We start from the raw sequence: 17327 nt of genomic DNA on the forward strand, positions 1-17327 counted from the left end.
GATTACAAGGTGAACTGCCAACTCTTGAGCCACAATGGCCCTAAATTTCAGTGATAATAATACTTATGTGATGTAACACAAGCTTATAGGAATCATGTTATATACTTTTCCATAGCACTACATTTGAATTCAAAAGTTCAATCTTTCAATCATGATACATTTGTGAATGTATTTTAACAATCTAAATATGCATATGTACAGACAGATACATTTAATAATCATGAAAATTATGTTTTATTACATTACAGTGATGTAATGTTAATTTACATTTGAAATGTGAAATCACAGTCTATTTACGTAACTTTAATGATATTCTAGAAGAACAGAACAAAACTGTAAAATGCACAGTAGAATACTTTTATATTAAGATTTTTTCCTACAGTGCAGCCATACCTTGTGGTTGTTAGTTCACATTCATTGGCCGATGCTTAGCGTCATGTTATTATGTGTCCCAACATCCAATGGCATGTCACATTGTTTTCATGGCCACACCCTCACCCCAGGTGCAGAGGCCTATTTCTGTTCAGGAATGTTGTGAACACTTTGAGATTTATATTAATTGCAATTCCCACCTCTACATTTATTTTTTAAAATATATAATTAGCACAGCGTGGCCGTGCAATGTTTTATATGTTTTTTTTAGTTTTTATTCCTATTAATTATATTTTCACTTGTTACCTCTGAATTATCGAATCAGACCTAGATGACATGAAACTTTCAGCAAAATTATAATTCAAATACTGCTTTAATTATTGATTATTCTCATTAATTTTTGATCATTTTATATTTAATGAACAGGCTTAGTGTCAGCTTTGCAACTGAAAGGCGTGGACACGATAGGTATTTGGGTTAGTGACCTGGTTGCCAAGGCTTTTGTAGGAATATGCCTTTAATCTCACAAATGTTTGTCATGACAGTTTGAATGACTCAGTTCTTTACTTATGTTTGAAATAAGATAAGATAAGATAAGATAAGATAAGATAAGATAAGATAAGATAAGATAAGATAAGACTTTATTGATCCCACAACGGGGAAATTTTTGCATCACCTCAGCTCAGGTACAGATATATGAAGGAAATACAAAAATACAATTAAGCTATCAATGAAAAAAAGTAAGATAATACACTATATACAATGGTAGCATACACAGTATGTGATTATGGATATAGTTGGAAATATGGAAGACATAAACTATATAGCTTGGAAGGTCATGGAAGGTCCATTATGCATGAAGTGGTGACCGTGGATGCTCAGTGTCCAGTGACTTATGACATCGTGATTGAGGAGTTATAGAGTCTAACTGCTGTTGGGACGAATTATCTGCGAAAGCTCTCCTTCCTGCAGCGAGGGTGTTTCAGTCTCTGACTAAAGGAGCTGCTCAGCCCACTCACATACTCATGCAGTGGGTGATGTGGGTTGTTCATGATGGATGTCAGCTTTACTAACATCCTCCCCTCACCAACCACCTCCACAGACTCCAGGGGACATCCCAGCACGGAGCTAAACCTCCGCACCAGTTTGTCAATCCTGCTCCTGTCCCTGTCCGTGCATCCACTCCCCCAGCAGGCCACCGCATAGAAAAGGGCAGATGCTACCACAGTGTCATAGAATGTCCTTAACAGAGTCCTGCAGACTCCGAAGGACCTCAGTCTCCTCAGCAGGTGGAGTCGACTCTGGATGTCTGTATTTGTAGTCCAGTCCAGTTTATTGTTGAGGTGAACACCCAGGTACTCATAAGAGTCCACTATCTCAATGTCTTTCCCTTGGATGTTCACCGGTGTTGTAGGGGGTGACTTCCTCCTGAAGTCTATGATCATCTCCTTTGTCTTGCCGCGTTGATTTGGAGTACGTTGGTCTCACACCAGCCAACAAAGTCACTGATGACCCCCTGTATTCCTGATCATTCCCGTCTGATACGCATCCAATGATGGCTGTATCATCTGAGAACTTCTGTAGATGGCAATCGTCCGAATTATAACAGAAGTCTGAAGTGTAAAGGCTGAACAGGAAAGGTGAGAGAACCGTGCCCTGTGGTGCCCCCGTGCTGCAGATTACCACCTCGGACACACAGTCATGGAGCCTCACATACTGTGGTCTGTTGGTAAGGTAGTCGATGGTCCATGCAGTCAGCTGTTTGCCTACTCCGGCTCCCTCCAGCTTCCCTCTCAGTAGTGCGGGTTGGATGATGTTGAAAGCACTGGAGAAGTCAAAAAATATGATCCTCACAGTGCTCCCCGCCTGCTCTAGGGAGAGAGGGATCGGTGTACCAGGTAGATGACAGCGTCATCCACCCCAATTCCAGAACGGTAGGTGAACTGCAGGGGGTCCAACACTGAGCCCACCAGTGGCTGAAGGTGATGCAGGATGAGCCTTTCCATGGTCTTCATCAGATGAGAAGTCAAGGCAACAGGCCTGAAGTGGTTGGGCTCCCTGGGGTGTGCGATTTTTGGCACTGGAACCACACAGGAAGTCTTCCACAGTTCAGGAACCCTCTCCAGGCTCAGGCTCAGGTTGAAGATGTACAGGGCCACCTGACAGAGCTGGTCTGCACAGTCCCTGAGCACCAGTTAATGCCCAATTTAACGTGTGCTGTTCTCATTGTAAGATTGTGTGAAACTGAAACTCTCCTTTCCTTGGAATAAAAGGAGGAAATGTTGTCAGAGTTGGCTCGATCGCTGTGACACAGTAGTAAAACTGTCCTGTAACCCTTCACTCAGTCCACTACCAGCTTTTTAAGAGCTCATCCCATTTCTGATCCAAGTATTATTACCAGTGTTTTATTAAAATCAAGCACAACTGAATTGTTTCAGGTTTTTAGTCACATACACTATAGACTGCTGTGTAGAATATTCTCCATATGTGAATGGTGTGTGAGATCTTCATTTGAATGAAAATTGAATTTAAGTAACTTGTTTTCTATAACGGCTTAAGAGTCAGGTTACCAGGGTGCACCCAGAATCGAGAACTGAGAAATAACACTCGGCCAAGTCTCTATATTAGCAGTTTAATGTGTTTTTATTTTATTTTATTTATTTATTTAGTTTCATTTTTAAAAAAATGTAAAATTTTTGTTTCCACAGTTGTGTAAAATGCCCAAAACCTGTGGTTGTCAAACCTATGGTTTGGTTTACAAAAGCCAGTTGGTTCTTTCCAGTTAAATTCCTCTCTATGTGTCTTATTTAAACACACCACTGTGCTCCTATAGTTGAACCTATTGGTCCGTTAATATAATCTATTCAAGAATTCTCCTTATTGTGTTACAAACTGATTCTTTGGCAGCAGAAACAGTTAAGAAACTTCCTGAAAATGTAGTGGAAAACCACTGAACAGTGAGTTAACTGTGGCATATAACAAATTCAGATTAATCTGATGCAGGTTTATCTATCTCTGTCAGCCTTCAAAATGCAAACCAAAACTGTTGAGCATGTCTGTTGAATCCAAAAAAGCAGCAGCTCCTTCCATGCTCACTTCATGTCCTTCTAAGTTGTCTTTTTGACAGTCAAGCGACATAACAGCTGTTTCTACGCCCAGTGTCTCAAGACTGCATACCTTTAACAATGTATAGGATAAAACAGCTATCCATAAATGCTAAACATACATGAAACTATAAAAGTTGAGAATGATTCTTTTGTGTTCTGACTTTGCTTCTGCTGCTTTTATTTATGCTTGGGATACACTGATAAACATTAAAGGTTCAATGGAGAGCTACTGTGACAGCTGGGACAGCTACAGAAAAACTTTCCCTCCTCCTTTTGTGTGTTCCTCAACTAAGTGCGTGCTACTTTGCACAACCCACCGGGACTCCCGCCCCCACGAGACTGAAAAGGGGAACGAGAGCTGTAGTCCAGGTGAAACTGAGAAGGTACCTGAGGTTAGCTTCCTGGCTGTGGGGAGACTCCCGGTGCCAGTTCCTCTCCTGACATTTGGTGTTGATGTGACCCAGGCCTCATGGCTCAAAAGCAGTATCCTCACCCTGTGTTCATCATCTGTTTTATTGTACCTGCATTATAATCAATCTGGTCCTATTTGGCCTTTTAACCCTTTAAGACCTACCATAGAACCAAGTCCGCCAGAGCTTATATTATATTTTTACATGCTGTGGAGCCATTTTTGGGAGCATTTCAAGTTGCTATACATCAATACAACCATTCCAGCCTAAATTTTAATAATATGTATGCATTAAGTACATAGTAATTACATAAATTGCAAAAAAGTGCAATAAACTACAAAAAAATTGAAAATCGTTTTTGTTTTTTTAACATATATTTCTAGTTAGAGAAATTTAAGAGGCTTATCACTCAAAACTGTAAATACAAAAAAGTTGCACAAAATAGTTTCCCACCACAGGAAATTTATTTTGAGTGTCTTCATAGTTTTATTTTTGAAATACACCAATTTTTATACACTGCAGGAAAAACAAAAATAAATATTATAGTGCAAATTTGCAAAAAAGCTGCATATGCATCAAAATAAACTATTTCCAGCAGTGCAATATGAGTCCTAAGCATCCCAGAAGCGACACAGAAAGTCATAAAGTCAAACATAACTTTTACAAGCACCAGTATAGGCCCTGAGGCCCTGATGGTAAAAAACTACATTTCCGCAAAAATGACGTCACTTCTGGTTTCGGGCAGTTCATGGCGGACATGCAATAGTTTGTGCTGACGTCTATTCCAACGTAGGAAGTGTTATGAACAGCTGATCAGATCAGCAAAGTGTGTTTCTGGAATATTATATTTTTGTTGCTGCAAGTATATATGTATCTGTATTTATATATGTGCGTGTATATATAATATTCTGCTCACGTTGTGCTCCCTTACCTGTTGTAACTTCTTTCGGTGCTGTGCTTTTGGAAACTGAATTTCCCAGAGGAACCCACCTGAGGGATTAATAAAGTTTTATCTTATCTTATCTTATCTTATCTTATCTTATCTTAAGCAGGCTCTTTTCATAATATGCCACCACTCTGGTCTTAACGTAAACATTTAGGATAAGTATGTATAAAAAAGCAAATGGGCTTCGTATTTTATCAGTTTTGCATGCATTTTGGATTTGTTCAGTTCACACACAGGAGGCCCTGTAGGGCTGGGGTGCATTGTGTGACGGACTAACAATACTAGCAATTGGGACAAGTAATGTCACCTCTCTGGTGGAGAAGTTATTGCATTTTGAGGTTGCAAGGTACCGGCTAGATATAGTCAGGCTCACCGCAATCCATAATTTGGGCTCTGGAACCAGTATCCTGGAGAGGGGCTGGACTCTATCTCAGTCTGGAGTTGCAAGACTGAGACAGAGTCCAGGTACTGGAGTGAGAGGCGGTGGGCTGGGGCGGGTATCCTAGTATCCCCTTGGCTTGCTGTCTGTACGTTGGGGTTTCTCCTAGTGGATGAGAGGTTTTGTTTCCTTGGCTTCAGGTTGGGGAATGGGTCTGTGGTTATGCGCCAAGTAGAGGTTTAAAGTACTCAGTCTTGTTGGAGTTCCCGTTGGGGTGCTGGAGGGTGCTCCGCCTAGGGACTGTGTTGTCCTACTGGCCGACTTCAATGCTCATGTGGGCAACAGCAGTGAGACCTGGAGGGGTGTGATTGGGAGGAACGGCCTCGCGGATCTGAACCAAGTTGTGTGTTGTTGTTGGACTTCTGTGCAAACCACAGTTTGGCCATGACGAGCACCATGTTTGAACATAAGTTTGGCCATAACTGCACATGGGAGTGTGTGGGAGGAGCTTGGAGAGGCCATGAAAAAGACTTTTGGACTGCCTCAAAGAGAGGTAGTGATGCTGCACTGGTCCCTCGAGCTAAGTGTTAAAAAGAAGCTCTCAATTTACCAGTCAATCTACGCCCCTACCCTCACGTATGGTCACGAGCTGTGGACAGTGACCAAAAGAACGAGATCGTGAAGGGTGGCTGGCCTCTCCCTTAGAGATAGCGTAAGAAGTTCGGCCATCTGGGAGGGGCTCAGAGTAGAGCCGCTGCTCTTCCGAATAGAAAGGAACCAGTTGAGATGGTTTGGGCATCTGACAAGGATGCCTCCCGGGGTGGATGAGGTATTCTGGGTATGTCCCACCGGGAGGAGACCTGTTTGTGTTATTCACTCTGTCATTCATATTCTGTTGTGTGTCCCCACAAACCACTTTTCACAAACAGAACTCTTGCATCCTTTTTATTTCCTTGGTGGAAGCTAAGTACTCTAACTGCTCTTCACAGCGATTTTTATTGTCCTGAATGTACTCAGTTTTACAAGCTTCTATTACTAGTCTTTTTAAAGTTGTCTGTAAAAGTTAACAATAAATACCATTTTAGTTGTCATCATTGTGCTTGTGACTTACCATGTGAGGCAGCTTGCTAAGTTTACCGCCATTCTGGCCGACAATTCCAAGACCATTTGGTGATGGATCTTTTGTATTAAAAAAAAAGTATGACGATTTTTTTGGTCTAAATGTAAAGTTAACAAAACTGACAACTTAAGACAAATCTTTTTTACCTTCTGTGTTGTAATCTTTAAAATTTTCATAAATTTGAAATTTCACTACAACGTCAGGAGTTTGTTATGAGGTGTTGCAAAGTTCAGTACAGTTCAGTTGTATTTATACAGCGCCAAATCACAACAACAGTTGCTTCAATGTGCTGTATAGTATAATAAAATAATACAAAGTGAGCTCACACTCAACTAAACCCCCTTTGAGCATGTACTTTGTCACAATGGAAACGTAAAACTCCCTTTAAAGTAGTGATGTGACGTTCTGTATCGAGGCTTCGAAGCTTGTGTCGAGTAATGGAGGGGGCGTTTCCGCGATGTGCGTATCGAGGCTTGCTTCATTTATGGGAGGAGCTGAAAATGATGACGTCCGAAGCCTCGCTGCCCGGCTGTACCACGTGACTGGTTCATGAAGTGGTTCGAACTTTGCCGTGAGATATGACAGCGATATAAACCCCTCAGACTTCATTCAAAATGTAGGTGTTTGATGGAGAGTTGCGGTTAGTGAGAGTTTGGAGACAGTTTGGAGGTTTATGAGAGTGAGGAGAGAAAGTCAGGAGAGAATGGAGCCGGCTAAGAAGAGGAGGATGTCCTCCCCTGTGTGGGAACATTTTGATCCCATTCCTCCCAACAAGGTATGTAAATTTCTACAGAAGATGTATTTTCATAATACTGATGGTGCAATACAATTTATGTTAAGCAGCTTTACTTTTGTACAAGGTGAAGTGGTTGCTATGTGCCAGGGAGCTGGGATATAGCAACAACACCTCATCCATGCTTAGGCACTGCAGAGCTTTGCATGAGAATAAGGGAACAGCGATTGTGGAGCAAGACCAGGTGAGCCATCAAATGCCATCATAATATAGCATGCAGTAATGTTACTAAATGATATAACAATATTATACAGCTGTAATAAGTTACGTGTGTGATATTTATATTTGTGCTTTGTCTTTATTGTCTTTCCTCAGGAGAACAATCTCAAATAGATGAAGGCCTGGTTAGCATGGTGATTGAGGACTCCCAGCCATTTAGCATTGTGGAGGACAAAGGATTCAAAAGATTTGTTAAATCATTAAATCCTAGCTATGCTCTCCCCACTAAAGGTTATAAAAGCAGTGAAAATTTAGTTTTTACTGAATAGAATATGGGCAGGACTGACGCCTCAGTGTGTAGCTGTCCATACCTCAACGTTACAAGAGCACAACCACTGTCCATACCCCAACCACACCTCACCTCACAGTAAATGATTATTTCCATTTTAAGCATTTCCAAATGATCATTTTCCATACTGCCAGTATAAATATACACACTATACTGCCATCAATACAATATAGATGTTTTACACACTCCTTTTGTTGTTGACATTTACAGGCTGTGTGCAAAAGGCCACACACTTCAAATTCATGCCAACTAATATTTTTACGTCCAGTAGGTGTCCTACTAGAGCAAATGAAGCTTCAAGAAGCTTTGCGCTGGGGTGAACCAATTGGATGAAAAGCTTCAGTGCTTCATGGAGCTTCATCTGCCCATCACTACTTTAAAGTGGGAGAAACCTTCTGCAGAACCAGGCTCAGGGAGGGGCAGTCATCTGCCACAACTGGCTGACAACAACTATAACCAGTTAGAACCAGTTCAAAACCAGTTAAAGTGGTTCTCCAGAGGCCTGGTAATGAACTAATCATGTGATTCAGGTGTGTTGACCCAGGGTGAGATCTAAAACCTGCAGGACACCGGCCCTCAAAACCTGGAGTTCAACACCCCTGATTTATGTAAACAACTGCAGCTGTTCCCATCATGCCGCAGTGTTTTTCGACAGAAAGTGTCACCACCATTGTTTGTGTTGTTGATCAAAAAGATCGATCATTTTATTTTATGAAAGCAGAGACAGAAGCTGATAGCAGAAAAACTCAGCAGAATCAAGTGTTAGATTTTCAGTGCTGAGAGAGAAAAAGTCATTTCAACGCCAACTAAATATTCTTTAAGTAGAATAATGTTACGATTAAGAGTTGGCGTAAACAACTTTGTTGCTTTATATGTACACATTCAGTGTTTTATATATTTTAAATAATTATCAAACTCCTGTCCTTCTTGTAATACACCTTGTAAAGTAATAGTACCAAACATGTTAGATTACACTTGGTATTATAGACCTCTTTAAGATCTTCTGACCTTTTGATAAAATGATTTGGACACACACATATACAGAAGAATCATAACTTCTTTCATATAAATAAGGACTTGTTTACAATATATACACATAAACATTAACTTTAGAAAAAGTAAATTCTACCTATGGTGATCCATAGTCAAATTATTAGGAGTTCACTGTAACACTTAGAATTCTTTTAACAACTTGAGTTCAGGCACATTTTAACCAGTAATAATTTATAACAGCTGATGGGAGAACAACAAGTGATTTCAATCACTCTGGATGCTAATGGACAAAAATTAAAGATTCCTCATACCATATCTAACAAAAACAAATGTTAGAACCAAAAGAGGAAGGAAATATTATTAATGATATACGTGACAAGAGCTTTGAATGTTTCCATCAGTGTTTTTGATGATGGCTGCAGACTGCAGACAGTGTTTCTCAGCTCTCACTGAGGTTGATGCTCCCACAAATCTTCCACTGCAGACCCAGCTGTTAACATGACAATCTTTGGAGTTCAGGGAAGTCATGTCCACACTCAGAAGATGATGGACGTGGCTTCTAATGAAGCAGCAAGGTGAGTGGCATCTGAATTATTCAAGTTGACTACTGCTTCACTGCATTCGCTGCCTAGGCGGTGACTGTTTAGATTTAGGTTATGTTTTCGTTTTATGATTTTATAACAGAGTTTGATCAATAAAGCTGCTGCTGGCAGTATAAGTAAAGGATACAGGTTGAGCCATCCTCGACTCTCTGGTTGTGTGTTCACTGTTGGACTTGGACGTTTGGGGTCATCCGAAGCTAACAAAAAGGACACAAGATGCATTTCTTTAATGTGAATAGTTAGTCTACATATCAACCAAAGTAAATTATCCCAAGGTTCAGGTCAAATTTGATACTCATTCCACTAAAAAACTTACCACTGATGCTGAGTCTACATCTGGCTGAGCCAAAGCCATAATCTGTGTTCAGTTCACACAGGTACAGACCCGAGTCATCAGTCCTGAGTCTAAACAGTTGAAGTCTGATTCGTCCTTCTCTGAGGGCGTCTTTGTCACTCTCAACTCGTCCTGAAAACTTTTCATCCTGAGACTCTGACACCTCAACACCTTCTTGAACACGATACAGGACTGAATCTGTACGCTCAGTTATCAGTTCACAGAGGACGTTGAGAGTTTTGGTGGATCTGTCAGGTTTGGTGGTGAACGTCCACTCCAGTGTGATGTTGTGGTTCTCCTCTGCCTGATAGCAGGTCTGTGTCACATTGACTACAAATGATCCTGTTGAGGAGACAGAGAGGGAAAGAGAGGAGCAGACACACTGAGAACTGGAACAAATCTGTTGTTGAGCATTATTTGGAGTTCATAAAGTGAAGCTGTAAACGAACCAGAGACACATGAGGTGAGGATGATGAGTAGCAGGATCCTGCAGATCATCTTCTCCCTGTGAGAGGAGACAGAGCAAGAAAGAAAATCTACAGTCTGACTCAAGACATCACTCATGACAATATCTGATCTGGTTTATGATCCTGATTGGAAAAAACATGATAGTATCCTCTAAAAAAAGAAAGCTCACTTAAGTTTATCATGTTTCTATTTATTTAAATTTTTTAGAATTCCCGTACATCATGCTTTTAAACTACAATCAAGAAACATACTGAGCCTACCAAATACTACACCAGCAAGAGCTGCTATGCAATGGAAACATATGCCATGTAGAACAGTTTGAGTGGAATTTGTAGGAGATAAGAAATTTCACCAACTGAATTGTTGCAACGATGGGATCTTATTACAGAAGCTCTTTAGAACAAACCATTGTTTCACAAATGCTTTTAAAGGCAGACTCTATGGCTAGATGCTTGATTTCATATACGTGTGACTTAAGGGTTGAAAAACTTTTGAGTGGCGTCTTTCAGTGTTAAAGAGATATGATGATTACTTCCAAAACCTGCCCTATATAGACTCATCCGGTCGAAAGTCAGTGTCCTCATTAGCCAGGGTTATATGACTGATCCAGAAGCACTACACTTATGTTAACCAAATAACTGATTTGGATTTTAGTTGGAGTAACAAATCAGCAGTGGTGGTGTTCAACTTTTTTATTGCTAAACCAGACTTAATTTCATATATAGTTATAGAAGCCTAAGATAGGTGTTTAGCTGAGGAAGTACAGTTGCCTGGACCCCCACTAATGCTGCTGACTAACACCCCCACCTTCATTCATCCAGTCACATGTGAAATTTTCAGGGTGACAGATTGAAAAACATATGAGTCACAAAGTCACTCTGTTTTGGATAAGCTACCGTGAATGGAGTTTAATATTTTGTCAACACAACAGCATCAAATTTTATTTGAAAAAAAAAAGAAAAAGAAAAACCATTAGGATGTGACCTTGATGTGTGTTTCTTTTCTTTTCTGTTTTATTTTAATAAATCGCCATTAGTCACTCTTTATTTTCACTTTGAAACAATCATTCACACTATTGACAGCTACACATTTAATAACAATGAAAAGTTTACTTAAAACAATGAGCATAAATTTTTTAGAATGAAAATTTTATAATAGTCTCTTTTGCTGAACACCTGACTGCAGTGCATAAGGTAAGTTGTTAAGGGCTTTAATCCTGAGCATACTTTGGAAATATAATACACAGGCAGTAAATACATCGTCCTTCCCGGAAGTATATCTGTTCTTTTTTTTAACACCAATGGAAGATGACTCAAATCCTTCATTCTTTCTGGATGAGTTTCTGCAGATAAGTTGTATTGTTGAACATAATAGATTTTCTGGATATGTAATATTTAGACCGAAAAATGAAGAAAAAAAAACATTTTCTGTCGCTTAGAAATGAATAGTTTTCCAGCTGTATTTTAATTAAAGGTGAAGGATTATTGGCAGTTAATATTACAAAATGTCGCTCTTTCCTATGTAGGTGGTTTGGTGTGAAAATGACTCAGAGGATAAGAACTTTGCATGAGGTGGGGGAGTCACATCAAAAATGATCAGCAGATTTTGTCCATCACATTTCTCTCTCAGTGGCAATTTTGCTAAAAGGAAACCCATTAATGAGCACACCTGTGATCTTTCTAGGTTTTCAATGCATATTAACCAGAAGAGGTCACCACAAGAACAAAGACAAAAAGACCCCCCCCCCCCCCCCCACACACACACACACACACACACACACACACACACACACACACACTACCTTCAAACCTATAACATCACCACCAAACATACACACAAATGAACAAATGTAAGAGTAAAAAACTTCAGCTCACCATGTATTGGATATTTTCAAGAATAGCATTAAGTGTGGACGTGTCCAAAGTGATAGATGAGGTACTTTCAGTGTTTACAGCAGCATAGGACAAGTGGTGACAGGTCTTCAAACACAACTAAAACTTGTTGTTGGTTAGTGGATGAGGGCGTATATAGGGGCATATGCCTTTTATTATCACTGGAGCTTTCATGAAACACTCCACAAGGCTCAGTGACTATTTAAGGCTAAATGCACTGACAGCTGGGAGCTGCTTTGTTTTGCCAAAATAAAACAGTTTGTTTTGGGAATTAAACACAAGTCAGCCTCCATTAATGAAAATACTTGCTCTCCCTGTGCTTAGTTTTAGCTAAAAACATGCTGGTGGTTGCTAATCAAGCTCTTAACACGACATGAGCCTCCACCCTCCATAGCAGGATATATTTACCCGCAGCAAAATGCACTTAAAGAGCAAACTAAAAAAGGCTCCTTCAAGGTTGATGCAAAGGCTACTGTAAAGTTTTAAAAGAGCTATGTCGCTCTGTGGTTGTGTGCAAGCATGTGTAATCTGATGATTACATCAGATTTATCTTCATCTTAAATATTACTTAACTAATATGATAAAGGTCTAAGGTGGAGGCAGAATACTTTTTTACCCAATGTACTGTGTAAAAGCCACACAGAAAAAAGTCTCAGTGGACAGCTGCTTATATAAACATATAAAGCAGATATGTGAAAAAGAACTGAAGGAGAACTGAGAAGGAGAAACAGTAAATCTACCCAGCTGTCATGTTGTTGAGTTAACTTTTTTTTTCTCGTTCATTCCTGTCAGGCCAGTTTTCCAATCTGACCACGATCTCTCTCAACATAATTATGTTTATAGATCCTCACATCATCATCTGGGTACATATGTATACATAAATAAGTAAATCTGTTTTTTTTTTGTAAGGGTACTGACAATCCAAGTGTTTTTCAGATATGTTCAGTTTGACCCTTGCATTTAAAATCAATGTCATAATGTTTTAATACAAAGCAAATTAGCTATACATCATGTTTATCATCAACATTATTTCTTTTGATTTTTCCCTCACTGTTGTTTATTTTATTCTTTACACACATCATGGCCAAGAATGAAATCTAATGAAATGAATGAAAATTCCACCACTTTTTTTTATCATTCCTAAAATAACATTCATTTTGTACTTAAACTATTCCTGTTTTTTTTAATCATCTTTAACTTTCCAAAGATGAAATGTTAAGATTGCCTTGCTGAAACTTAGCTAATAGCTACAATTAAAACTTTAATTAAAATAATATTCTAACAAAATAAATTATGTAATTCTGTAAATATTTCATGAAACAATTTCTCTTCAATGAAATTGTTTGAAACTTACCAAATGTTCATCACCACCGTGCTTCAGTCTGCAGCTCACTTTCTTCTGTGCGATACTGCACAACCTCTGTGGATTTTTATGTTTTGCCTGCAGGTGCCGACACGCCTTCGTGGTTTATACTGCGTTGGTTGAACAGAAAATGTGTTAGTTTTGAGTCCAACTCCTCATGACTTACTTTTAACACTTAGCAATGTGTTATTTAAAGTTTTAAACCTAAACATGGTTTGCTGAATTCTATACCCATACACACTAAAAAATGCTGGGTTAATTTCATAGCTCGACTTCTGGGTAAAAGCCTTAGGTTAATAAGTTGGGTTAGTTTGACCAAAAATGGGTTCAAAAATTGTGATTTAGGAGTTGGGTTGACAATGTGCTGGGTTCTTTAATGGCCTCCCTGGCTTGAATAATTAGGTTGGGTAGCTTTGATGAGATATTGGGTCAAAATATTACCCAATTGCTTGGGTTGAAGATAAGCCTCAGAAAAAGCCACATCATTCTTCACAAACTGGCATTTTCAACTAGACTGTGACCAGATCAGACTTCACTGGACCACTACTATGAAATAAAAAACAGTAAGTAAAAAGTGAATTCTAACAGTCTGAAAATCATAGTTTTTTTTTTTTAATAATTACAATTTACTGATTTATTCTAGATCTTTACCTACTCATTGGAGGCATTTGTACAGATAACACCAGCTAGCTTGTGATGGAGAAAGCTATAGTTATTTCTACTTAAAAATGCTTGATATCATCTTTTAAATATATTATTTGAAATGAGGTTGAAGTTGCTCTGTTTTACAAACAATTTAGAGATCACTGTATCTAGAACAAAGAAAGCATTAGACTCGGTGTTGCATTTGTTGAAAAAAGGTCAAAAGAAAAGAAAAAGGAACCCATTCTATCTAAACTATTTCATTTAATTATTTAATTTACCCTAAACTATCTATGGTAATAACAGCATATTTTCATTTTAAACTTTAAAGGCAAATATTATTCGTCCAATTTAGATTTAAAAAAAGATAGATAGCACTAATACTTTGACCCCTTTTTTCCCCCTCGTTCACTAGACCACGCAAAGGGCACGCACATCCCCTTGCTTAGCTAGATTGTGATGGCGACAGCAACATAGGCAACATACATCTTTAACAAATGAATGCACATTATATATCTCGATGCATGCTCAATCATCCAGGTAAGTAAATCCCGAAAGGTTGTTTCTGTTCATCTGGACGTAGCGTTTTCAGTGGGAGAAACGTTTCCTCACTCATCCAAGTGACTTCTTCAGTCATATGCACACTATAGATGCATAAATAATAACATTTGTTGTAAATCTATGGAGAAGTTGGCAAAAAGGTTTCTACAACCTTGTGACAGTATAAAGTGTGTGAAACATGATACTTGATCTTGACATAGTCCATCTCCTAACAATTAATTGCAAACATTCACAACCACTGGTCTGCTTCATTGTTGTTTTGTCCTCTCTGAAAAAATGTCAAGCACAGTGTTCAAGCTCACCGCTCCAGGATTACAGACAACTTGACATTATTCAAACAACTGCAACACATTTGTGAAATTTTACTTTACATTTAAACCCCCACGGACTGCCATTTGGCTTTTCTACCTTTAAAACCCGGAGAGCAGCCAAATGGCTTTTAGCTAAGCTTTAGCTTCAGCCAAGTGGAAGCTAAATTGGCTAGTCATTCATATGTATATTAGGTTGTTACCTGGGAATTCTGGAGGGAGGGGAGTGGGGGTGTGTGATTGAGGGCGTGGGGGAGCTGCTAAAAGCTGTGCACTTCCTTTTGTGTTTCATCTTGATGCATTGTCAATCATCCAGGGAAATAAATCTCCAAAAGTCACCAACTTGGAGTGTTTCAGTTTGCCATCTTAGGGAGAAATCAACACACATGGGTGTATGCCCTTTGTTGCTGAGATTTATTGATAAAAACAGTACAAAAAACCAACCATTTGTACACATATTTACAAATAATAATAAAAAGTGAGTGAGTACAATTCAACATTTTCAGCAATCACTCACAATCCTGGCACTGCCATGGTATCTGTAGTCTGCATTTACCACATGTGTATCTTTTGCAGTGAACACATCGCACAGTGGCATGATTGTTCACAGGAAGCTCTGAAGGCGACTCGAGATACTTCTCCTGGCCTTAGCCGTTGGCTCTCCATCTGCAGCTTACGCTTCTATTTCATGTTATTTCCTTTTTCATTTCAAACAAGTAAGTGGATGTAGTTAGTAAGTAAGATATTTCAGACATTATTCTGATACAGAGGAGGAGATACTGGAATTATAATTAGTATCTATGCATGCATTTGTGATTTTGTTTGACCTTCCCATTGCTCACAATTTGAATTTGTTCACACTGCAGATGAGGAGACTGCTTCTCCACCGAAAAAGAGAGCTTGTTTGGGGACTGAGACAGCGAAAGATGGCACAGTGTGGCGTGAAGAACATGTGGGGACCTGTCTCCCTTTCACCCCAATAGAAGTGTATGCTGCAGATGGAGAGCCAACGGCTAAGGCCAGGAGAAGTATCTCGAGTCGCCTTCAGAGCTTCCTGTGTTTCATCACTCTTGACATGCTTCGTAGCATTCAAGAATGGACTATTCAACATGCACAGCAAACGGAGCATGTTCATTGGTTCATGGACTTCCCTGAACTAATGGCATTTATTGCAATTGTGATCTTGCGGGTCTTTACTGACCCTTTTCTTTTCTTTTGTTTAAAAATTTCAAGATGTTTCAGCCCTGGTAGAACACATAGGTCAGCAGCTGGATTTCTGAAGGAGTGTCTATGCAATGTCAGGAAAAGGCTTGATGATCAAATTAACAAGGGCTCATTTAGCTATGATGGAAGCGTAACATGTTGCTCATAAAGGTGCATGAATTGGTCTGAGAGGGAGATTCCCTCTTGACACTTTTCCAAAGTTTTGATGTGTGTTGAATATTTTTTTCTTTTTTTATGTTAAGAGTTTTTACATGTAATTTCTTCTAAAACAGAGCCGGCTTTACATAACGTGTTTTCATTTTTATTAACATGTACATGTGCTGTAACCAAAGGCTGATTTGAAGTAATGGATATAATACAATGAATTTTATACCTTTTCTTTTGCTTGCATTTTACTTTTATTTATATATTTTGTGTGAATTTTGCTTTCTTTATTCTATGTATCGTATGGGAATAAAAGCAGTTTTCAGACAATCTGTTTTGAATGTAGTTTTTATATGCTGAATTTTATAGTATGTAGGAATCCCTTTTTTGACCTTATTAGACAGATAAAGTGAAGACTGACAGCAAAGTGAGAGGGCAAAGGGCCACAGGTCAGACTCGAACCTGGGCTGACCACTCAGCCATGCGGCATACTGGCCCCTGCTTATCCAACTGAGCTGAATTTAAATAGAACCTATACATGTTAATGGTTGAAACCTGTGATGGGTTATGAGTTTCAACCCAATTTTTGGTAACCTCAACTTTAAACATTGGTAAATGTAACTCAATTTGTGGATAATTGTCCTAACCCATTGTGCTGGGCTGAAACACGCCCAGTGCTGGGTTTGACCAGCACTAGGTTACAAATTGGTTTTGTTTTTTTGTTTTTTGTTTTTTTTTTTGTGCCTGTCCCGTTTGGCTCTTTTGCCATAAGAATTGTTGTCTAAAGGCAAAGAAAGATGCCCAACGGATTTACTTTACCAAATTGACCATCCCAGCCTTGCCATAATGGTCCATTTGATTCACCTTTTACTGTTTATTTTCTTTTCACTTACTGAATATGGGACAGACTTGACTGGGGGAAAGAAGGGGAGAAAGAAAGAGGGAAAGAGAAACAGCTGAGAAGAGGGACGGGGGAGAAGGGCAAAAACCAAAAACCAACAGAATGAGCAGAAAAAGAAAAAAAAGAAGAAAAAAAGAAAAAAGAAATGCATATATCAATCACCTGGGTCACCTGCTGAGAAAGAAAAAAGAAAACAAGCAGAAGAGAACAAGAGTAATAGAATAAACAACATCACAATGATATATGGGAATATGACAGTA

General features: G+C 39.1%; 1 protein-coding gene across 3 annotated transcripts; it reads right to left on the reverse strand.

The window, feature by feature from the left end:
- Positions 1-7459: 7459 nt before the first annotated feature.
- Positions 7460-13304, reverse strand: LOC146674138 (uncharacterized). Of its 3 annotated transcripts, none has more exons than XM_085394310.1 (4): positions 13279-13304; positions 10014-10069; positions 9547-9906; positions 7460-9427 (listed from the first exon to the last, which is right to left on the reverse strand). In XM_085394310.1, the coding sequence occupies exons 1-4, from the start codon at positions 13287-13289 to the stop codon at positions 9165-9167; spliced, it is 690 nt and encodes a 229-aa protein (XP_085250436.1). In that variant the 5' UTR covers positions 13290-13304; the 3' UTR covers positions 7460-9164. The 3 variants fall into 3 exon arrangements, with proteins under 3 accessions (XP_085250436.1, XP_085250444.1, XP_085250431.1); XM_085394318.1 differs by lacking the exon at positions 13279-13304 and having other exon boundaries at positions 7460-9267; positions 9358-9427; positions 10014-11739; XM_085394305.1 differs by lacking the exon at positions 13279-13304 and having other exon boundaries at positions 10014-11738.
- Positions 13305-17327: the final 4023 nt, after the last annotated feature.

Source organism: Rhamphochromis longiceps, linkage group LG3, assembly GCF_057381845.1.
Source record: "Rhamphochromis longiceps isolate RC_006_pf linkage group LG3, R_longiceps_female_GT1.1, whole genome shotgun sequence".
In the NCBI taxonomy this organism is placed as follows: Eukaryota; Metazoa; Chordata; class Actinopteri; order Cichliformes; family Cichlidae; genus Rhamphochromis; species Rhamphochromis longiceps.

Bases quoted from the DNA above. Each gene is read 5' to 3' on its own strand.
- LOC146674138 (XM_085394305.1), bottom strand. From the start codon at position 10,128: ATGAGTGATGTCTTGAGTCAGACTGTAGATTTTCTTTCTTGCTCTGTC. The intron at 9,907-10,013 runs GTTCGTTTACAG...TCTCCTCAACAG, and splicing joins CCTCACCTCATGTGTCTCTG to GATCATTTGTAGTCAATGTG. The intron at 9,428-9,546 runs GTAAGTTTTTTA...CCTTTTTGTTAG, and splicing joins ATGTAGACTCAGCATCAGTG to CTTCGGATGACCCCAAACGT.